This window comes from Pleurodeles waltl, chromosome 4_2 (assembly GCF_031143425.1).
Source record: "Pleurodeles waltl isolate 20211129_DDA chromosome 4_2, aPleWal1.hap1.20221129, whole genome shotgun sequence".
Taxonomy (NCBI): Eukaryota; Metazoa; Chordata; class Amphibia; order Caudata; family Salamandridae; genus Pleurodeles; species Pleurodeles waltl.
Window position 1 is genome coordinate 358,488,005 of NC_090443.1, and position 24,030 is coordinate 358,512,034.

At 42.8% G+C, this 24,030-nt stretch overlaps 1 protein-coding gene across 4 annotated transcripts in view; it reads right to left on the bottom strand.

Annotated features, from left to right (window-relative positions):
* PTPRC (protein tyrosine phosphatase receptor type C) overlaps positions 1-24,030 on the bottom strand; it is a 536,505-nt gene that overhangs the window by 119,819 nt on the left and 392,656 nt on the right. For all 4 annotated transcript variants that reach the window (XM_069231438.1, XM_069231436.1, XM_069231437.1 and 1 more), the window contains 2 exons: positions 11,002-11,062; positions 2,656-2,764 (listed from right to left, as the gene is read on the bottom strand). In XM_069231438.1, coding sequence (XP_069087539.1) covers positions 2,656-2,764; positions 11,002-11,062 — 170 coding nt within the window. The remainder of the gene's footprint in view (positions 1-2,655; positions 2,765-11,001; positions 11,063-24,030) is intronic.

Consider the following 24,030-nt stretch of genomic DNA (forward strand, 5'->3'; position numbering starts at 1 on the left):
TATTAGTAGTAGTACTAGTAGAATTAGTAATAGTAGTAATAATAATAAAAACATTATTAATAATAATAATAATAATAATAATACTAGATGATTACTGGAGTTTTGAGAAACTCAGCGGTCTTCCCAAAAACATTTTTTTTTAACTTTTCTTTTTATGGAGAATGTTTTATTTAGGATATTTTTATGGATAACTGTAAAGACGGTTATTATCTTCCTGAGTTAGTAAAGGCTCAAAGACGTGACTTCAATGTCCTAGAGCTTTTCTTGCTGTTCGGTCTGAAACCAAGGTAAATGAAGATTGTACGAAAGTGTAAAGGATGTAAGCATATTGTGTAAGGATTTACTTACTGTGGGAATTAGTGAAATGTAAATATAAAATGTCGAGGTTAGCTGGGTTCAGTGACCTGTTTGGTTGCAGTGGTCTTGTTAATGTTAAATAAACTCATAAATATTTTAGCCAAAGAACGGCGCGTGGACCACAGTTTAGTTACCACATCTGTACTTTGTGTTCATAGGCCTTAGGATGCTGACCCTCCAGATGCAAAAATACTAAGGCCCGTATTTATACTTTTTTAGCGCCGCATTTGCGCTGCTTTTTGACGCAAAAAAAGGCGCAAATATACAAAATACAATTGTGGCCCATATTTATACTATTTTAGCACCACATTTGCGTTATTTTTTGATGCAAAGGCAGAGCAAACTTACAAAATACAAATGTATTTTGTAAGTTTGTGCCGTTTTTGCGTCAAAAAACGGTGCAAATGTGGTGCTAACAAAGTATAAATATGGGCCTGTATTTTGTAAGTTTGCGCCGATTGTGCGTCAAAAAACGACGCAAATGCGGCGCTAAAAAAGTATAAATATGGGCCTAAAGGTTTAGGCCCATATTTATACTTTTTGACGCTAAACTGCGCTAACGCAGTTTAGCGTCAAAAAGTTTTGCGCCGTCTAACGCCATTCTGAAGCGCCATGCGGGCGCCGTATTTATGGAATGGCGTTAGACGGCGCAATCAGACCGGCGCTGCCTGGTTTGCGTGGGAAAAAACCACGTAGACCAGACAGCGCCGGCGTAGGGGGAAAATGGCGCATGGGCGTCTTAAAATGGGGCAAGTCAGGTTACGTCGAAAAAATCGTCTTAACCCGACTTGCGCCATTTATTTTCGACGCCCATCCCCCATCAACATGACTCCTATCATTGTAAAGATAGGAGTCATGCCCCCTTGCCCAATGGCCATGCCCAGGGGACTTCTGTCCCCTGGGCATGGTCATTGGGCATAGTGGCATGTAGGGGGGCACAAATAAGGCCCCCCTATGCCACCAAAAAAATATATAAAAAAAAAAAATTATACTTACCTGAACTTACCTGAATGTCCCTGGGGTGGGTCCCTCCATCCTTGGGGGTCCTCCTGGGGTGGGCAAGGGTGGCAGGGGGGGTCCCTGGGGGCATGGGAGGGCACCTGTGGGCTCATTTTGAGCCCACAGGCCCCTTAACGCCTGCCCTGAGCAGGCGTTAAAAAGTGGCGCAAATGCGCCGTTTTTAGCCACGCCAACTCCCGGGCGTCTCTTTTGCCCGGGAGTATAAATACCACGTAAAGGCCTGGGAGTCATTTTTTAGACGGGAACGCCTCCCTTGCATATCATTAACGCAAGGAAGGGGTTCACGCTAAAAAATGACGCACATTCCGGGAACTTTGGCGCTATTCGCCTCTAACGCCATAGTATAAATATGGCGTTAGTTGGCGTTAGTTTTGCGTCGAAATTGCGTCAAAAAAAACGACGCAATTTCGGCGCAAACAGAGTATAAATATGGCCCTTAATCTTGCATTAAAATGTTTCCACGGCCTGACAATGTGCAGGGATTAATTAGTTAAATTTGAAGACTGAATTTATCAAGCAATCTGGAAATTCTGATCATTACTATGTCAGACGAAATATAAATTACACTGTATATTTTGCATAATTATGGCACTTTCGAATTATACCTGCTGTGTGAAATCCCCGAGGTTACACCATTTAAAAAACACCTCACCCACACTGCCACCAATGTTGAGGCTGTCACCTTTCTTTTTCCATCTTCAAAGCTAGGTTATTCCTACCGTTGCACTCAGAAAATCAACAAGTTACATAAATAAGTGGCACTTTGGCGCAAAACCAGCCTCCTGTCTGGGGTTCAGTGCGAGTCCATCATTTTTCGGTAATATAAATACATACACCACCATCTGTAAAATCCTCCCCGTCCCCATAGAAAGACACGAAAGGTTTTGTTAAGAAGCAGAACATTGTGATGTTGGCAGGGCCGTGAAAATTGAATTCTGTTATCAGGGTGTTATGCACACAAACAAACCACTGAGATGTCTCTATATGTTGTCAGAACTGCGCCAATATCAGTTCTGTAGTTAGAAAATTATTACAAACTAGCAACCGCCCTAGTAAGATTTGAAACAATGATATATGAAAGTGTTTATTTTGTTGCATTTTGTTCAGGCTGAGAACAGCAACATCTCTTGACAATCTCGCTGCTTTAAACAATATTTTATCGGTAAATATGATAGCATAGAAATGATTAAAGAAGTTGTAAGTTATGAACACCTGGGCTTTCTTAGAAAACATTCTCACTGTTAACCGCGTAGGGGTGGTTAATGAAGTAATATTTACCTGGAAGATCTTTTCTGCAGTTTGTAGATTTTGAACAGAACAATAATTAAAGCAATTGATGTTACAATAATCAGGAACGCCAGGAAGCCAATCAGAGCTTTTTCATTGTCTGTGAAAATATTATAAGTTATTATTCCTAAAGTTCTGAAGTTTTAAAAGTGTACAACAAACATCTAACAAACAGAGGAATATAAGTTATCGATGTTAATCTCATTTCAGTTTCGTTACTTAACCATGAAAATGTAAACTGCGTTAAAATAAATATTGACTTAGTGCAGAAACAAGTATTCATTTGAGATTCTCTAAGAATTGTTCTAGAAAATTCCAGTAAGATATCGTCACCTCTCTTTTTTCCAGCTTTTCAATATACGTTGGAGCTCACATCTGCTGTCATGTTTATAAGAAAATAGATGTAGGATTTTAAATGTTGAACTTGAAGCCAATATTTTACCTGAAATGAACTGATTGGACAAATTCTGACAAATCAAACTTTAAAGTAAATCCATCAGCATGAAGGGTCCTTGATTTTGGAACTTGGATGATTCTTCATTAAGATCCTAACATAACCGCATAATTCTCAGGAACGACCTGAATGGAGCGTTGATTAGCTCAGACCACAGAGTTAACATTATGCCTGAGATATTCAGAGGAGCAGAACAGTATTACTGGTAACTGTAGGTCACCTAAGAAGAGGCTCACAATGGGATTATCATTAGGGGTGGGCGGTAAATTCCACTCCAACAGTGGAGCTGGCAGAGTTTTGGCCACTGCATGTTACAATTGTAATGCGAGGCTCTGGCCAAATTCTGACAACTTCTGCATGTTGGAGTTTTTTCTCTTGCGCGGCACACCAGCAGTAAGTTGTTAAGCAAGATTTGTTATCCCCTAGCTCGATTCTCTGTCACTAGGATGGCATCCTGAGAGATTTCTCCAACACAGCTGTTAGAGATGGGATCTTGAGTTGGCAGTTTTTTGCACCCTGTCAAGTAGGGACCCTCACTCAAGTCAGGGTAAGGGAGTCACACAGTTAAGATAACCCCTGCTCACTCCCTTGGTAGCTTAGCAAGAGCACTCTGGCTTATCTCAGAGGCAATGTGTAAAGTATTTGTACACACACACACACACACACACAGTAACCCAGTGAAAACACTACAAAAGGACTTCACACCAGTTTAGAAAAATAGCCAATGTCTATCTGAGTACAACAAGACCAAAACAACAAAAATCCAAAATACACATGTAAAGATATGAATTTTCAAAGATTAAATGAAGTATAGCACTTAGAAACACAATAGCTCCAAATGGGGCTATCAAAACAGCTTGACAGAGTGGCTTCCAACAGTTCACTGCCAACCTCAAGGGAATGCAGGCTGGCTACAGAGTTGTATAGACCCCAGTTACAGTACCTTGGACCTTTGGGTCCGGGAGCGTTTCGGGTTCTGAAGTTGGTCTGGAAGTCGATGTACCAGTTTCTTCCTGGTTGCACCCAAACTCATTGCCAAGGGCCCAGGAACTGGATTTGCACCACTTGGCAAGTCAGGACCCTCAAAAAGAGAGCCTAGGTGCTGGCATATGAAGTCTTTGATGGCCTGACACTTCTTAACAAGAGGCAATATCAGTTCAAACTCTTGGAGAAATGTGGATAGCAGGATGTAGAAAGCAAAGTCCAGTCCTTTCACTCCCAGGACAGATGTAGCAAGCAATAGGCCAGAACAACAAAGCAACAGACGGAATGGCAGTACCTCCTACAGCATCCAGCTCTTTCTCGGGCAAAATTACCACAGTCTAGAAGTGTTCTAACTATGTGGTGTCAGAGGTGGAGTACTTGTACCCATTTCTGTCTTTGAAGTAGGCAAACTTCAAAGAGTAAGCCTTTCTCTGCCCTGGCCACAGGGACACTTCATGGGGTTGGGGACTGCTTTGTGTGAGGACAGACACAGCCCTATTGAGGTGCAAGTGTCTGCTCCTCCCACCACTCTAGCTCAGGGAGACCCATCAGCCTGGAGATGGGCCATCAGGATATGCAGGGCACACCTCAGCTCTCTTTGTGTGACTGTCTAGAGTGAATTCGCAAACAGCCCAACTGTCATCCTGGCCCAGACGGGAATTCTACAGCTAGGCAGAGGCACAGAATGGTTAAGCAACAACATGCCCACTTTCTAAAAGTGGCAATTTCAAACGTACAATTCAAAAACCAACTTCACCGAAAGATGTATTTTTTAAATTGTGAGTTCAGAGACCCAAAACTCCAAATCTCTATCTGCTCCCAATAGGAAATTACACTCAAAAGATATTTCAAGGCAATCCCTATGATGTCTAATGGGAGAGATAGGCCTTGCAATAGTGAAAGCTGAATTTTATCAGGACATGTAAAACACACCAGTACATGTCTTACCTTATAAATACACTACATCCTGTCCAAAAGGCTGCTTTTGGCCTATCTTAGGAGTGACACAGGTAATAAAAGGGAGGGTTTAGGGCCTGGCAAGTGGGTGCACTCATTAGGTCAACATGGCAGTTTAAAACTGCACACACAAGCACTCCAATGACAGGCCTGAGACATGTTGCAGGGCTTCTCAATCAGTGCTGCAGGCCCACTAGTAGCATTTGATTTACAGGCTCTGGGCCCACCTGGGGCACTATACTAGAGACCTACTAGTAAATCAAATATGCCAATCATGGATAAACCAATCACCAATACAAGTTAGACAGGGGGCACTTGTATTCTAGCACTGGTCAGCAGTGGTAGAGTGCCCAGAGTCCTAAAGCCAGCAAAAATGAAATTCAGCAAAGGATAAAAAAACACAAGGATAGAAGTGAAAGATTGGGGAAACCATGCCAAGAGTTGCCAGGTCTAACAGCTGGGGGTTGCAGGCAGTCATGACATTTGCAATGAGAAAGCTGCCACTCGACTAGAACATTTACTTAAGTGCCAGCAAAATCAGCTTAAGAAGCAATGCCCTCCGGTGCTGTTCTCACTGATTTCTCAGGATGGAATGAGCTCCTAGAACTGAAACTCAGTGTGAACAGTGCAATGTGCCTAATTCCACCCATTCTCAGAACTCTGCTGAATCTCCCATGGTTTTTGTGTAACTCCACGGAATGTGGTCAGGCCATGCAAGAACAATAATAGTGTGGTGAGGGGGGTGGGGTGCAAACATCAGAAAATGAGGTCATTAACAACAATGCTTCTTTGGAGTATTACTTCAGTTTTTGGCTGTCATAGTCCTCAATATATAATTGATGGACCACTTACCACAAGAAGTAATTTTCAGTAATACTGTCTGGTTATACACTTTCATATACCAGGGTTAAAACTACTCTAGCTGTAACTGCATGACCACCAACAACAAATGCATTACCAAAGGGGTAACTGCAGCAATCGTGATCAAAGGAAACAATTTTATCCAATAATATTACTATGTGCCATTGATAATACGATGAACTTTGACCTAGTCTCTGACAGGTAAACTCCAGAATTATTTGCCAGTACAAACTATAACATATCATCACTATGCATCTATTCACTGACATAGATGTGGCTTTAGCTACAGAGTCCCTTCCACCAATGTTGTCACTGATAATTTCTTGTCAGCACTCTTATTTACCACCAGTGACACATCTGTACCTCAACTGTATTTCATACATAATGTAATGAAAGAGGGAATGGATGTCGCCTGCAATGATGACATGCCACATCTAATTGTAATACTTCTATGATTACTGTCTGGTGTAGCAATGATCACCAAAAAATACTAGTATATTCCAGATTGGTCTTTCTGCAAACTTTAAGATGATATTGAGACAGTTCAGAATTGACAAATAGATTGTAGTGCATGGCTTCCAGTACAACTATGATGAGAAGGAAAAGACAAAAAATACACTTGAGAATAATGCAACTGTGAAATATGTTTAAAAGACTCATTTAAAACTAGGGGTTGTTGGAAAAATCGTCCAATTTATGGAAATGTGCTAAATAAGGCGGATAATCCACTGGTGGAATTTCCTCCGACACAGGGAAAGAATGCCTTAAATAAAAACAAATGCTAGATGATCCAAATAAATTATGTAAAGTGAGGAATGTAGATTTTCATCGGTAAGCCTCTATCAACATGTTTATAACAAACGCCGCCCTAAGAGAATGCTCAGAGAGATCTGTAATAGCATTCAAGTTGTTTCAGAAATGGTGCAGATTGCATTGGAAATTGTCCCCGTAAATGGGGGGTAGGCAGAAAAAGTGCACGGAGTAAAAAAACAGTGAGAGATGTCCTTTTCTTGCAAAAATAATTGAGTTGGTTTCATGCGTGTACTGAATCCTGTTAAATTTGGCAGAGACATTTAAGGCATGGAAAGAGTAGGCAATTAGCCAGGGCCCCACCTTCCAAGGGCACCTTCTGAGAAAGTGAACTTTATCTCTCACCTCTGACTCCTTCTGTATATCTCCTACCTGCCTATCTCAACATGTGTCTCTATGTACAATATCATCATATGAATGCTGGAGCCCCTGGCCAGACATATTTCAACTGTTTTAAATTGACACTCACTTTTGATATTTGCTTTGGCATCTGGCAGGTTTGAATTAGCAGAAAGTGGGTAACAATAAGCAAAGCTGTTATGAACACGGGACCCCAAAATATATTGTGCCCAGGGTCTTAGGAATCTGTATGAGGACACTGTAATTTGCCCTTCACCCTTCTGAACATTATAAATAAAAGGCATAGAGTTGTTTAATAGCAATCAATAAGATTTGTTGCTATTAAATTATGCTTTTTTTTAATAACGTTCAAGTCAATGCACATGACTTACATAAAAAAGTCGCAAGAAGGCAAAGATATCTGGGATGCTGATGTGGAGCATACAACCATCTTGGTAGTGCAACACAAAAATTGGAACGAGACATGCAGTGTGCAGAGACAGCAGATATATAATAGTGAGGGAACATAATTTTGACTGATATTTGTTCACCAAATGTAGCATTTTGTGTTTAATTTTTGAGAATGTGTCCCTATACTTATAAATGCTTACTTTTGTTCAATCCACCATGTTACAGATGAAAGCTTTTAAATAAATGGAAAATGGAAAAAACTGGAATGAAATATTTAACTGGTACCTGCAGTGCAAGACATTTGGGAGTCAGAAATCCTACAATTCACTAATTCACAGCGTTTATAGCTAATATGTCTTTTTACTAACTACTGTACCCATTTTTCGATTTGGTAAACGGTTACCAAATTGCAGAATGGATTTAGAAATACATATGAAATCCCAATTTGGAAGGGGCTTGTTTGGGTGTCCCTTCTAAGATACAATTCAATATCAAATGTATCAGTGTTTTGCAAAATAAAATCCCATTGTTAGACAATTAAAATTTACCAACTTCTGAGTTGAGGTGATAAGCCATTCCTAAAAGGAAATAGGTTTCTTTGGAACCTCTTCCATTTTTTTTATATAAAACAAAAGTTTGTTGGGCAGTGTTTAGTGGTCTAGGCATCATAATTTCCTTTAAGGAAAATGGGTAGCATTAAAAAAAACATGCTTTCTTTAATGAGAGGCAACCATAGACGTGCTGGACTGTCAACCACAGGAGACCATAAAGACTACAATCCCATCCAGGTTAAGTCACAATTTGTGACTTACCTCAATTAATAATCATGAGGCAGCTTTCAAACCAGCCCACTCCAATTCAGACTTTTGTGAACTGAACTGTGAGAACATGGGTTGGTTCACAATATTTAAAATTTGTAGCCCAAATACTACTTGCAAATTCCGACCAGTATTTTGCCAACAGTGTTTCTTACATTCAGTGTCTAATCTTTATTAACTGATAGAACTATACCATCTCTGCGCTAAGATTAGTGTTTTCTCAAGTCTGACCCACTGCCTTTGTTAACCCCTCTAACACTGCATAAGGCCTTAATGGGAGTCTATGCCCCCATTACACAAGACAGAAAGGGGCATATTTATACTCTGTTTGCACAGCATTGGCATCATTTTTATTACGCAAGTCCAACACAAACTCAACTTCAAATTTACATTTTAGTGCTAGACATGTCTAGTGCCAAAACTTTGGAGTTAAAGTCATTTTTTGCCTGCGGATAACTACCTTGTGTCAATGAGATGCAAGGCAGACTTTCCCGGGCAAGAAATGACTCTAAGGCTCTAGTGCCTTATTTATCCTCCCGTGCAAAAATCACGCATAGGGGTCAAAAAATGGTTCAAGCCTGGCTTTGCACCATTTTTTAACGCCTGGGTCAGGGCAGGCATTAGGGGACCTATGAGCCTATTTCCATGGTGGAACAGGGACACCCCCATCCACACCAGAGGGACAGCGGATGATGGGGGACCCTATCCTAGGTAAGTTAATTTTTTTATATGCCATTGGGGGCCCTGAAATGGGCCCCTCTACATGGCTCTGGGTGCAATGGCCATGCCCAGGGGCCCCTGGCCCCTGTGCTGGCCATTGGGGTGGTGGGCATGACTCCTGCCCTTTCTAAGACAGGAGTCATGTGGTATGGATGGTTTTGCATCAGAAAATGACTCTAGGCAGGTTAGAGTCATTTATTTTTACTCTAACCTGCCTAACGTCATTTTTTGGTGCAAAACCCCCTTCTTCCATACCGCCAGTCCCACCCGGCTAACGTCATTTCTTTGTATGCTAGCCTACCCTTTGCACCATCTTGCACCATTCCATAAATATGGTGCCCGGCTGGTGCTCAGAAATGGTGCAAGCCAGTGCTAAACGTTTTGGTGCAAAACTGCGTTTGTGCAGTTTTGCACTGGAAAGTATAAATCAGGGCCCAAGTAACTTCATATGGGTTTTGCCCACATTACTTCATTAGGAAGGTGTTTCAGTAGCCTAAGTGAAGTTGCCAATTGCTCACTGTACCTAGAGTCTTAAAGCTACATCTCACAGATCAAGCAAACTAATGATAATACAGTGAGTTAATGGAAGATCTTGTTGATATTATCTGAGTGTCCTTTATGTAACTAACTGTCAGAATTGTTCAGGATGGTTTCCGTATTCCAATTGTTAAACTTCTTTAAACATTCTTTAAAAGTCTACGATGCACTTAAATGGCCATAATGTCCATTGTGTTATTCATTCTGTGAATGGTTATTAACAACACAAACAAATCAGGGTGTCTTTGATGGGTGGTAGACTACTTTTTGAAGCCCCAGATTCTTTTTCCATTAGGAGTGACAGCCTAAGTGTGGAAAGGCACAATAAGATAAACCAAAGACGTTATGTATTTGAGATAAACTCTCAGAAGAAATCAATAGATAGTTCATGGTCTGTAAATTCGACGAGAGACCAACACCTAATAACAAACTAAGAAAAACATGACAAAACATAGAGGACAAAAGAGGTGTGAAGGATGGGTACTGGGGAAAAACAACTGATTTGTTTAAAGGCACAGAAAGGCAAACTGGTAATGGTAATATTTACTGCTACATTGTATATGCTGCAAGGCAGCTTTAAACAATTTGGAACATCGAGATATTCCTTTTGAATTTTAGACTATTAAAATGGAAGCTATAAAAACTTAAAACTTGCAGCGTTAGGTTCTTAGCAAAGCCAATATAACCATCATCACTAATTCCATTTTAGAATGCCACATTTAACTAGAAATGAATCCTTCAGCAGACAAGACATGCCACATTCAAAATTGACTATCAATTTATTGCAGGGTGTACGATGCTGAACTTCCAGTTCCATCCTTATGGATAGAAACTGATGTAAATTGCTTCAGTTGCAAACCTCAGGGCCCTCTAATTGCAGTGACATCGTAAGGATTTGGGGGCCCCTGGGCCAAATGTATTTTTGGGGCCCCTCTTCAGAACAGTTTTGGATTTATGATCCAATTTCAGCTTTTTCATGCCCTCTCTTTTTGAGAATTATTCAAGATAATCAAGGCAAGAATCTGCAGAACAGAGCTGGCTCTATCAGGCCCTCCCCCTGAAAGGCTGAGGTCCTGGTCCAGAGCCCATTTTGCCTATGCTGCCTAATTGCCCTGCAAATAGTCCGCACCAGAATTGTGAAAACAAAAATCCTCTTAGAGTCCCTGGGGATAACACTGCCCACGCAACCAGTAACTCCGGGGAACGGAAAGCAATAATACACTGAATTCCACCATAACTCTAATTCCTCCATTAGCTGACCAGTTGTGGAAATTTACCTTAACTTAGGGTGATAACAGAAACAGAATGCTGCATATATCAGTAAATACTAGCGGCGTCAGTAACACATCGCTACGTAAAATGCTCAAATTAAATTACTTTGTAATGTTTTAAAAAGGCCACATGGCCCTACTTACTGTTTTTCTGCATTGTGTAATAGATACTTACATTTAGTTGTTATGCTGCCACGATAAGGGTTGCTGCGAAAATCCCCATTGCTAAATATCAACTAGATGGGTAAAAAAGAGAAATGTTTATGTATTAATTTCACGACAACAGCATCTACTTTTCTATTTTAGATGTATTTAATTGCATTTTAGTGTATGTCTGTATCAGTCCGTTGAGAAGCATGCATATATGCCGGGAGTCATTTGTTCCGTTGGCTGCATGTGGTGGGCATTTGCGTTTTTTTTGGGAGGGGGTATATTTTTCATAATCAGAACAAAACAGAAAAAGGCAGGAAAAGGACAACGAGAAGGAAGAGAAAGATAGTAAAAAAGTGGCCAAAGGTGAAAGCAGAAAAGAAAAAAACAGCACTAGTGAGATGCCTCTTTTGTCCACCGCCCTTCCTGTCTCTGTCTCACTCTGCAGATTATTTTTAATCCCTGCTTTCTCTGTAAATTTTCCTATAGTTCTGTTACCCTTTCATTCTCGCTTTTCTGTCTTTTGCTCCCTTGCTCTGGTTCAAAGTCTATTGAGGAAAAGTAGGTCCTGGTCCGAAAAATAAGTGCTAGCTTCCATCACCCATTTTCACTAGCACAAATTAAACACTGGTCCATAATGCTTGCACTAAGCTCTACAAGCAGATAAAAACGACTTTAAGATCAATGGTTCATCTAACAACAGCTCAAACAGGGCAAAAATCAAATTCAAGTCTGGCACACTTTGTGACAAACCTCAGCTTCTTATCGCAGCACTCCAGTCTGGGAATGCTCACAACCAGTCTTCTCCACATAGCAAGCATCCAAAAAATGGAAGAAAACCACTTCTACATATCTGTCGATCTTTTTGCTGATTAAAACCCACTAGGGGCCATATTATAGAAGTGCCCTGGGAGCACAATGGAGGTTTGTGCCCGCCTTGTGTGCCCTTGGGGTACTTTGGTAGTAAAGAAGGGACTGCAAATGCTTGTGCAACCCCTTCTGTAATATAGATTGTGCTGGTGCACATGTAGCGCTAGCGCTCTCATTAGAGAGTGTTCTCTCATTTACATGGGGGCTTGGCCCCATGCAAATGAGGAAATATCTTTGCCTCTGCGCTTGAGCTGTATTACCGACGTGGGTGCAGAGGCAAACATGCCTTTTGGAGGAGCCCTGAAAGTGTGGCACAAAAAGGTGGTGAACTTTCATTGTGGCCACTAAAGGCAACCCTCTAGAGGAATGGAATGGGGGTCTCATGGACCAACCAGACATCCCCCTTCAGGCGGGTGGAGTTGCTGACAGCTTCCGCCTGCAAGGGTATCTGTAATCACTCTTAAAAGTGCAGGCGAGTTGCTGCCTGCACAGAGAAACACGAAGCAACTTTTAAACAGCTGCTCTGTATTTCTCTTGAATGTGCTGCTTTGAGGTCAGCGCAAGTTTGCAGTTGCCAGAGGGCAACATAATAGGGTGCACTTTTCCTGTTTGCAATCAGCGCACCTGCTTAATGGTGTTCCGTGGCGCAAACAGAAAAAGTGTGCTCTATATCTAATAGGGCTCGAGGAATTATACTTTAAGTCTTACCTACTCACCCATTTCCAGACACCTCTCCAAAAATAGAACCATCATAATCCAAGCAAGAACCTGCCAAAGTTAATAAAAAAACACTCCTCACTGTGACCTTCTAACTGGCCCTTCTGACTCTACAAATCCAAACTTGAACCTGGCACTCATGAACTAAATCTACAAGAGCAGTTTATAATCAACCTATAAGGAAATTTAAGAATGGGAACATCAACGCTATTCCAGCAGTGTGGCTCCAAAGTAGAACATTGAACGGAGAGCACCACACAATGATACTTGTATAATGAAATGACTCAGTATGACTTGTCTGGCAAGGTTTGCATTATATATATTTGTCTGAAGATATTATAACAAAATAGCATCTTTTACAAGGCATTCATGGCAGCCATAAAAATAGACATTGAGACAGAGAAGTAACAAGTGTGCTTAAATATGAAGTGACCATGTGAAAACTTAAAAGACTAGAAGTGTCCTGTGTGATAGCTGCGACGGTCACCGCAGTAAGATGAGAGGCCCACACCCCTTCAGTTAAAATGTACTGAAAAGGCCACAAGGAGACTTTAACTTACAATGATCAATTTGCTTTCCTGGCCTCCACTATAAAGTCCTTCATCATGAACACATACACTGGCACTAAACATTACACAGGGCGTATGTTGTTGCCTTTGTGCTGCAGCCAAAAGTAGGCTAAAGCTTTCAGACTTGGAATGAAGCAGATGTGTTTGTTTGGTGTCTAAAAGACTCCTTTCCTCAGAACATATGCAACACCTTTTCCGCAAAATTTGAACTGACGCTCCCTCAAAACTGCTGACACTGTCATCATTCATCTTGTCTCATCCCATTCTATTGCATTTCATCATTTGGGCACTACTGCTATCACACAACCTCTGACCTAAGCAATCTCATGAGCCTCCTCTATACCTATCACCAACAATGGATTTTATGTTGTGTGGGTCCTAAAGCTGACTTTGAAATGGATACCTACATTCATGTTCTCAACTTTAAGGGCAAAAGCACAGATCAATCTCTTGACAATAACTGTAAAAATCCCTAAGGTAATCCATGGCAGCAGAGCAGTCCCTGTTTACATTTCACACGCTTAAACTTATCCATAAGAAAATGAGCTTTTTCCAGATGTTGTGTTCCTGAAGTCATGCAACATATGCCTATTATTCAGTGCATATAAGTCGGTGTCTGGTAAATTCGGATTTTGGGTGGGTGGTGATGATGGGCCAAGTGAAATCCCTGAGGCTGAAGGCAGTACAGGTTTCTCACAGTGCCTGCCAGTGGGTTATTAGACTAAATGCACAGGAAATCCCTGACCTCTCTGCAGAGTGCACAGATCGATAATCACATATATTGCAACTGGAAATGAAAGCAGTACTACACATGTGCAACAGGTTGCTGGGCCATGACCAGTTTTGCATGAACATCCGTGTGAAGTGAGGGTAGGGCTTTAGGGTCTCTTTCATCTATAAATCTTTATGAAAACCTCCATTTGCATACTTCACATCACCTATTATCTCTTCAGCACCAATTTCCATTCACTCTCTACATTTTTATTTTAATCAGTGCAGGACATGAGGGGTATCTGGCAGCTATTATTGATCGGCCTTTGAAATTGTGGCCAGCATCAGTAAAATACAATGAATTTGTCCTAGTATAATTTGCAGACACTAGAACACATTGACCGGCAGCCCCACCCACGTTGTCCGCTTTACTTTAGACGCAGCAGTCTGTAAGAGGTCTCTTATTCTCACTTCCATCTGGGCTCAAAACAATGGCCTCAATTAATGGGCCATCAGTCCTCCTTTTGTTGGGAGTCCTGTCCTGACTCAGTGCTATCTCAAGCCTAACAGCAGAATATTTATGCAATGGAGGTAAACAGACACTCAGGCCCTCATTCTGACCTTGGCGGGCGGCGGAGGCCGCCCGCCAAAGTCCCGCCGTCAGGTTACCGTTCCGCGGTCGAAAGACCGCAGCGGTAATTCTGACTTTCCCGCTGGGCTGGCGGGCGGTCGCCTTCAGACCGCCAGCCAGCCCAGCGGGAAAGAGGCTTCCACGATGAAGCCGGCTCGGAATCGAGCCGGCGGAGTGGAAGCTGTGCGACGGGTGCAGTTGCACCCGTCGCGTATTTCACTGTCTGCGCAGCAGACAGTGAAATACATGTAGGGGCCCTCTTACGGGGGCCCCTGCAATGCCCATGCCAGTGGCATGGGCACTGCAGTGGCCCCCAGGGGCCCCGCGACCCCCCCTACCGCCATCCGGATCTCGGCGGTCCGACCGCCGGGATCTGGATGGCGGTAGGGGGGGTCGGAATCCCCGCGGCGGTGCAGCAAGCTGCGCCGCCGCGGAGGATTCGATGGGGCCGCGGTACACTGGCGGGACCCCGCCAGTGGTGCCGGTCCGACCGCGGCTTTACCGCCGCGGTCGGAATCCCCATTGGAGCACCGCCGGCCTGTCGGCGGTGCTCCCGCGGTCCTCCGCCCTGGCGGTCAAAGACCGCCAGGGTCAGAATGACCCCCTCAGTTTGTTATCACTTCATAGGTGCTGAAGCAACACTATAATTAGAGGGAGGTTTGTTTTTACTTTGTGTAACCCCCTGTATGTAAGAGGTATGCATGTATTATAAGAATGTCACATGTATGTCGGAATAAGTAATTACACTAATGATATGATTACCACTTACAAGTGTATTTTTTTTATTCAATTTATTTTCTAGTGCTATTCATCCTAATATAGGGTGTCAGAGCACTTTACATCACACATACATATTATACACAGACAATAACACTTACAAGTTCATAAGTCAATGTACCAGGGTTTTTTACATAATCCAATGATTAATTTTATGTTAAGAGCAGTGCTTAATTTTTAAAAGAATGAATGCCAGTATGCAAAGCTCTGCTCCAGAGGGGCTGTTAAAAGATTGGCAACCGAAATACAGAGGATATGTATTCTGGATTTCACCTCAGGTCTCTTTAATCCACTAGCACCTTTATTTCACTCTTGCCAGCCCCTGCTTTCTCGGTTTGTGGCAGTTTTTCTGTCTTCCTCTTTCTCCTTCTTTCCAGTTTGTGTGCTTTTATCTCTCTTGCTTGCAGTTTGTTAGAAATGGGGTCTTTGGTTGGCAGTCAGGTTACCCCCTGTCCAAGCAAGGACCCTCACTCTAGTCAGGGTAAGTCACACACAATCCAAATTATCCTGTGCCCACCCTCTGGTAGCATGGCACTGAGCAGTCAGGCTTAACGTAGAAGGTAATATGTAAAATATTTGTTCAATAAATCTCACAATAACACAGTAGAACACCACAAAAATACACCACACAGTGTTTTAGAAAAATGTATAATATTTATCTGGTAAGATACAGGTCAAAATGATTAAGATGCAATAAGTATATTTTGAAATATCACTGTAAAAATGATATAAAGAGTCTTTAGTCTCTTAAAAGCAACAAATGTCTCTTGCAAGCACAAAGTACCTGGTTTGCGTTCAAAATCTCAGCAAGGAACCACAGAGGAGGAGGTGCGTGGAGAATAGGGAGGTGTGTGTTGATTTCTCGGGCAGCACACGGCGATGCATCATTAATTTTTCACGCAGCAAAGGCTTTGTGTCGATTTCTGGCACTCGGACTTGGATTCTCTTCGGGTTGCAGGGTTTTCGGACACCCCGGGGACGATGCGTTGAAATCTGGCACTTGCAGGACGAAGTAACAGGCACTGCGTCAATCCGGTGGGCGTTGTGTGGAAATTTCTACCACATGGCAGTCACTGCGTCGATTGCTCTCAAGAAGTCAGGCTGCGTCATTCCAGCTTGGCTTTGCGTCGATCCAGTGGACTGTGCATCGGGTTTCCGGTCACTACACTGGGGCTGTGACGATCTTCTCCTTGCGAAGTCAGACTGCGTCGTCCGGTTCGGCGTGCAGTGATTTTCTCAGCGCAATGCAGGCTGTGCGTTGTTTTCTGCAGGCTGTGTGTCGATTTCCGCCGCACAGGGAGTTCTTCTTGCAGGTATGAAGTCTTTTTGGTCCTGAGACTTCAGGGAACAAGAGGCAAGGCTCTATCCAAGCCCTTGGAGAGCACTTCTCAGCACAGCTAGAGCACACCAAGGCAGCAGGACAACAGCAAGACAGCAGTCCTTCTCAGAAACCAGTCAGGCGAGTCCTTTGGGCAGCAAGGCAGTTCTTCTTGGCAGGTTGCAGGTTCTGGTTCAGGGTTTCTTCTCCAGGAAGTGTCTTGTTCAGAAGTGTCTGAGTTGGTAGGGGCAGAGGCCCTGTTTAAATGTGCCTTCGAAGTGGGGGAGACTTCAAAGAGTGGCTTAGAAGTGCACAAGGTCCCCTTTCAGTTCCATCCTGTCTGCCAGGGTCCCTGTAGGGGGTTTGGCAGTCCATTGTGTGACGGCAGGCTGCTGTCTTTGACATGTAATTGTCAGGCCCTCCACCCTCCCAGCCCAGGAAGACCTATTCAAAATGCAGATGTATGCAAGTGTGACTGAGCATCCGGTGTTTGGGGTTTGTCTGAGTGAATACACAAGGGAGCTGTCCACTAAACCTAGCCAGATCTGGATTGTAAGGCACATAAGTATTTAAGTGCAGAGAAATGCTCACTTTCTAAAAGTGGCATTTCTACAATAGTAATATTAAATCCAACTTCACCAGTGAGCAGGATTTTGTATTACCATTCTGGCCATACTAAATATGACCTTGTTACTCCTTTCAGATCAGAAGTTACCACTCAAACAGTATTTGAGGGTAGCCCTAATGTTAGCCTATGAAAGGAGTAGGCCTCACAGCAGTGCAAAACGAATTTAGGAGTTTTACACTACCAGGACATGTAAACTACACAGGTACATGTCCTACCTTTTGTCTACACAGCGCCCTGCTCTAGGTGTTATCTAGGACCTACCTTAGGGATGACTTATATGTAAAAAAATCGGAGTTTTAGGCTTGGCAAGTACTTTTAAATGCCAACTCGAATTGGCAGTGGAACTGCACACACAGGCCTTGCAATGGCAGGCCTGAGACATGACTAAGGGGCTACTTAAGTGGGTGGCACAAGCAGTGCTGCAGGCCCACTAGTAGCATTAAGGGCCATATTTATACTTGTTTTTAATACTTTTTTATGCAAACCTGCGCCAGCGCAGGTAGGCGTAAAAAAGTTTAACGCCGGCTACCCCCATTCCAACGCGTCAGACGGGCGTCATATTTAAGGAATTAAGGTAGCCGGCGCTGCGGCCTGGTTAGAGTCAAAATAAATTACTATAACCGGGCAGCGGAGACGTAGGGAAGACTGGGGGTTGAGTGTCAAAGAATGACGCAAGTCAGGTTAGAGTAAAAAAAAAATGACTCCAACCTGACTAGCGTCATTTTTTGACGCACAACCTCCATGGAAATGACTCCTGTCTTAGCAAAGACAGGAGTCATGCTCCCCTGCCCAATGTCCAAGTCCAGAGGACTTCTGTCCCCTGGGCATGGACATTGGGCACAGTGGCATGTAGGGGGGCCCAAGTTAGGCACCCCTATGCCACCTAAAAAAAAAAAAAATTACTTATCTCGACTTACCTCTACTTACCGTAGATGGGTCCCCCCATCCTTGGGTGTCCTCAAGGGGTGGGTGAGGGTGGCGGGGGGTGTCCCTGGGGGCAGGGAAGGGCACCTGTGGACTGCTTCCATGGTCTCACACCATGGAAATGAGCCCAAAAAGTTAGGGGTGACCATCCTAAGGCTGTCAGGTCTAACACAGTCAATATCTGATGAGGAACAATAAGTGGATGTTCCTAAAAATGTGTGCTGTGCCCACCAGTAATCACGGACTCAAATTAAGCACTGGTTAAGAGTACTATAATGCAGTAGCTGCCTCTCTCAATTAGACTCTATTGCTCCGCAAAAGAACCCTATTAGCAACCTTGGAGTAACGAAAGCTTGAGGAAAAAAATAAAAGGCCTAATGCAATGCCTTTCAGTCTGCATGCATCTCCTTGATGAGAGTTCATAGCTCACTGTGCTAGGTTAGAACGATTTAAACGTATTAGCTGCAAGTATCTGAGGGACCTCTGTGGCAACTGAAGAAACACACTAAGCCATCCACACACATTATAAATCTGGGATCTGTGTGTTACAAGCAGGGTTGCCACCTGGTTGGATTTTTACCACAATGAGCAGTATTTTACGGTCCCAGCTGGTAGAATAATTAGCAAAATTAAGAAAAGACAATATTGTTCCTCTCGTCCAAATATACTTTTAACTGTAAATATAACAAGAAGGCACTTTAAAATGTGTTCTTCACCTGGCTTAATAATGCCTGACCGATAGCAAAGAGAGAAAAGCACTGTTGAAAATGATCATTGCTTGTGCAGGGAGTTGCATGTAAAGTTATAATTATCATGGCCAGGCTTTTACAGAATCTTGACTCTTGATCTCATAATGAGGCAAAACAGTGACTAGACAAAACATAAAGCTCTCTTGCAAGTATACTAATCACAAGTTATCCTACAGCTGTTTATATCTTTAGGTGATTACTGAACACTCAGACTCAGGACAGCAGCAGGCTGGTGTATGGGTTCACCAGCAACCACACAAGCTTGGCTGTGAAGTCCAAGGCCCACCTATAACACAAGGCAAACAATAAAAAAATAACAGTCTCCCCCTCAAGTCCATATTAGTCAAATTACCCAGGGGCAGGCCACAAAAATGAACCAGGGCTTCCTAGGCATCACTTTCACGCTACAAATGATTGATGGCCCTCATCTAAGTGTTTGGGATAAGCAGAGCTGCAAAGACTGCATTAATTTTGGCACAGTGTCTGTGGGCACTTCCAATTTAGTACATTTCGCACACAGAGGAACGCATTGGGGAGAAGCCTCCATTAAAGCACTTGAAAGCAACCCTTACTGTGCCCAAGCGTATCTGATCCATTGGATACTGTGAGCTGACCTTGTGTGGGTTGCCGGACCCACGCTTGGGCTGACGTAGTGAGTGAAGGAGCAGCAGCGTCCTTTTGTGTCAGTCATACATATAATACATATATACATTTAACCTTAGGTAAAATATATATTTGTTAAACAGGCCTAAAGGCCTAAAGAGTATGTATATAGTTTAAGATAGAATAGTTAATATCCATATGTGTACAAAGAAACACACACATCTAGATATATACATATAATCAGATTATAAAATGCTTACATACACAGGGTTATTCAGTCCATTGCTGTTGACTGGTCTTCTGAAGATAAGATAGTTATCCTTGGATCTTATATTTGGGGTAATGAATTCCATATTTTGGACAGAGAAAGATGTACCACCTATTGTAATTTTCTTGTATGGGGGTGTTTTGAGGCGGGTGCCAATCTTGAACAGAAGTTTCTTTGTTAAATGTACTTGGTGATTTTATTCCTGATGAAAAGTGGTCCTGTTCCATGTATTGCCTTGTGGGTGATACAAAGCAGCTTGAAGGTGGATCTTCTGGCAACCGGTAACCAATGTAGTGCCCTCAAGGCAGGGGAGATTTGGTCTTGTGGCTTTACATGTGCGAGTAGTCGGGCAGCCGGGTTCTGAATGCGTTGTCGTTTTTTCCTAGTAGATAGAAATCATCCATGATAGAGATCATTAGCGTAACGCAGTTTAGATATTACAAGAGAGATAAAAGCCTGCACTTTGAGTGGAAATCCGATGTAGGAGAAGATTCATTGCAGAGTTCCACGGTGATGAAATTTGATCTTGATCATTTGTCCACTTGAGAATTCATTGTTAACTTGGAGTCCATGGTAATTCCAAGGTTACCTACTTCCTTAGATACTTTAGGAGGGGGTCCCAGATCATCAGGTCAGGCCAGACAAATATAAGGCAATGATGAAGCATTTTACAATATATATTTATCATCTATAAAATGCTGTTCTGCATAACTTATAAACAACGGCTTTCAAAATTAATCAAATCCTATGCTAAAATAATTAACATAGTAATTCAGACAGAATAATGAGCCTGCTATTTTAAAATACAACAAAACTGTCAATTTCTACATAATTCCCAGATTTTGTACAATTTAAATATCTAATTATAAGAAATGGAAAGGAACGCTTTTTGGGGATCTAGGGCCAGATGTAGGAAGCCTTTTGCACCTCGCAAACTGCGAAAAATGTAGTTTGCGAGGCGCAAAAGGCCAAACGCGATGCACAACTGCAAATCGCAAAGCAACTCGCAGTTACCATCCACTTGAAGTGGATGGTAACTCATTCGCAAAAGGGAAGGGGTCCCATGGGACCCCTTCCCCTTTGTGAATGCAAAAAAAACGAAACCAAATAGTTTCTGAAGTTTTTCTTTTTGCAGCTCGTTTTCCTTTAAGGAAAACGGGCTGCAAAAAGAAAAAATAATTGCTTTATTAAAAAAGCAGTCACTGACATGGTGGTCTGCTGTTTCCAGCAGGCCACCGTCCCTGTGAGTGCATGGACTCGCTATGGGGTCGCAAACTGCGACCCACTTCATTAATATTCATGAGGTGGGTCTTTGCGACCCCATAGCGAGTCGCAGAAGGTGTTTGAGACACCTTTCTGCATGCACTTTTGCGAGTTGCAATTTGCGAGTCGCTATCACACTGGTGGTAACCCATTCGCAAAAGGGAAGGGGTCCCCAGGGGACCCCTTCACCTTTGTGAATGTTGCCAAAAAGGGTTTTTCAGAACAGGCAGTGGTCCAATCGACCACTGCCTACTCTGAAAAACCAAAACCAAATGGTTTCGTTATTTTTTTCATTTTGCAACTCGTTTTCCTTTAAGGAAAACGGGCTGCAAAATAAAATAAAAAACTGCTTTATTTAAAAAGCAGTCACAGACATGGAGGTCTGCTGACTTCAGCAGGCCACCATCCCTGTGAGTGCAGGGACTCGCTTTGGGGTCGCAAAATGCGACCCACCTCATTAATATTAATGAGGTGGGTCTTTGTGACCCCATAGCGACTCGCAGTCGGTGTCTGAGACACTGTACTGCATCCGATTTTGTGAATCGGAAATTGCGAGTCGCACCGACTCGCAATTTCCTATTCGCAAAATCGGATTTTACTACATCTGGCCCCATATCTTACTAGGTATGGTGCTTTTCTTCCTCTACATTTGATACGAAGCAGCATAACAAATTTGGTGCAGTGCATCCTTGTATTGAAGAATAGTGAATCTGGGCCTTGTTCTCACACAATCTCACTCACTACCTGTCACTGACTCTCATTCACTTTCACACAAATGCTTACATATACAGACACATGCTCACACTTGCACACGCTCTCTCACACAAACACACTCTCACCCTCAAACAAGCAGACAGTTTAAAATCATTTTACTTACCACAGCTGCCACCAAAGATCTGGAACCAACTATATGTGCTCCAATTTTTACTACACTAATAGTGAATAAATAAATTATATTCACTACTTGTGTTATAAAAAAAGAACAAAAAAAGGAATGTGTTCTGTGTCCTTGACACTGATTTTTCCACCTCTGAGGCCAGAGGTGGCAAAGGCAGTGCCAGGCGTAGCAAGGGGTAAGCCAGAGGTCACAGCTGCGACCCCTGGCAACCCCTAAATGTCATCGTTATGTTCACTCAAATTGGCCCTAAAAGACATATCAGATGCTATGTCAGTTGAAATGATGCAGCTGTGTACACTATATTTGTATACAGCAGTTCCAAAGCGTCACCTGAGACATTGGTTTCTGACAACTCTTTATATACAAGCCTGTACAACAAAATGCTGATCCATCTAAAAATTATGATGAGCCATCGAGATATACTTACTTATCACTCACGGTGTGATGCTGCTCATTTTAAACTTAAAGAACACAGGGATAAAAGGGAAGATCTCACTGAGATATATGTGAAAAATGAAAAACCACCTCCTGAGAGCATCAAAAAGGAGAGCTGTTGCATGATTACTGCCTCCCGGACTTTTCACCATGAGTGTACATCTCATTAGTAAAAGATGGATTTACATTGTCTAGAGGGTGTCCAGTTTGTACTTCTGCCCTTGCCCTAATGGCAATTCTTATCACTGCCCCTCCTTCAAAAGCGCCAGTGGTGTTTCTGCCCTATACTGGGGTTTCCTGTTCTGTATTTTATATTCTGTTCTGTTCTGAACTCATCCCTGCTCTCACTTCAGGACTGAATCCATAGGAAGACAGAGAAGGAGGCACAAGTTCAAGCTTATTCCATTCTGCTAGAGAAAGACATGAAAGGCAGGGACGGGTATGAGACTGAAGGACTGTCTCTTGGCCGCTGATTCACACAAAGACACAGAGGGCCAAGAACAGGTAGCTCTTAGTAAGGGCTTGCAGACCGAACATAGTTCCTTCTGGTTCCTATAAAAGTGCTGTGAACTAGTAAGATGGCATCTGACAACTTTTTGTTTGTTGTATGGTTTGTCACCAATGGCGTCTTTCACATTTGTTGTTTTGCTCTTTCCGCAGTTCACGGATCCCCTGTTCCTTGCATGTCATACTGCTTTCCCTTAGTTGGGGTTCTGTTCTCCGAGAAGATTGGTCAGGTTGGTAACTTATGGCCAGATGTAGGTAAAACCCGATCTAGCAATTTGCAATTTGCGAGTCGCAATGCTGGATGCAGGATGGTGTCCCTGACACCATCTGCGAATCGCAAGGGGGTTGCAAAGACCCACCTCATTAATATTAATGAGGTGGGTCGCAATTTGCGACCCCCTTGCGATTCTCAGCACTCACAGGGATGGTGGCCTGCTGGAGACAGCAGACCACCATGTCTGTGACTGCTTTTTAATAAAGCAGTTTTTTTTTTTTATTATTCCAGCCCGTTTTCCTTAAAGCAAAGTTGCAATACACACGAAAAAATGAAACGTTTTTGTTTAATTTTTTCCGAGCCATTCACAAAGGGGACCCCTTCCCTTTTGCGAATGGGTTTGCACCCATCTGAAATGGGTGCTAACTGTGAATTGCTTTGCGACACAAAGCAATTCTACATTGCGATGCGAATCGCAAATAGGAAGGGGAACACCCCTTCCTATTTGCGAGTCGCATTCCCATTTTGCGAGTCGGTAACCAGGTTACCGACTCGCAAAATGGGAATGAGCATCGCGATGCACGTTTTGCATGGCGCAAACTGTGAAATTCGCTGTTTGCACCATACACAATGCTTTCTCCATCTGGCCCCTAGTTACAGCTGCCTATAGACAAACGGTTCATTTGGTGCTTCTTGGCATTGGGGTGTTTCTGAATCTCTTACTTGGTGTGTTATTGCCATTTCTTCTGCAATATTCGGTGTGTCCTTATTGCCTTCCTTTCCTCATTTTTTATTTTATGTGTGTTATCATTATCCTAATAGTACAATTTTGTTGTTACATGGCCCTTCAGCCCAGACTCAAAATTGCAAACTCCAAAGGCACCTGCTCTGGGCATGCATAGGGATTCGATTGTGACGTTTCTTCACTGATGTGGTGTGCTCGCTCATATTTCCTAACCTTTTTACCTCCTT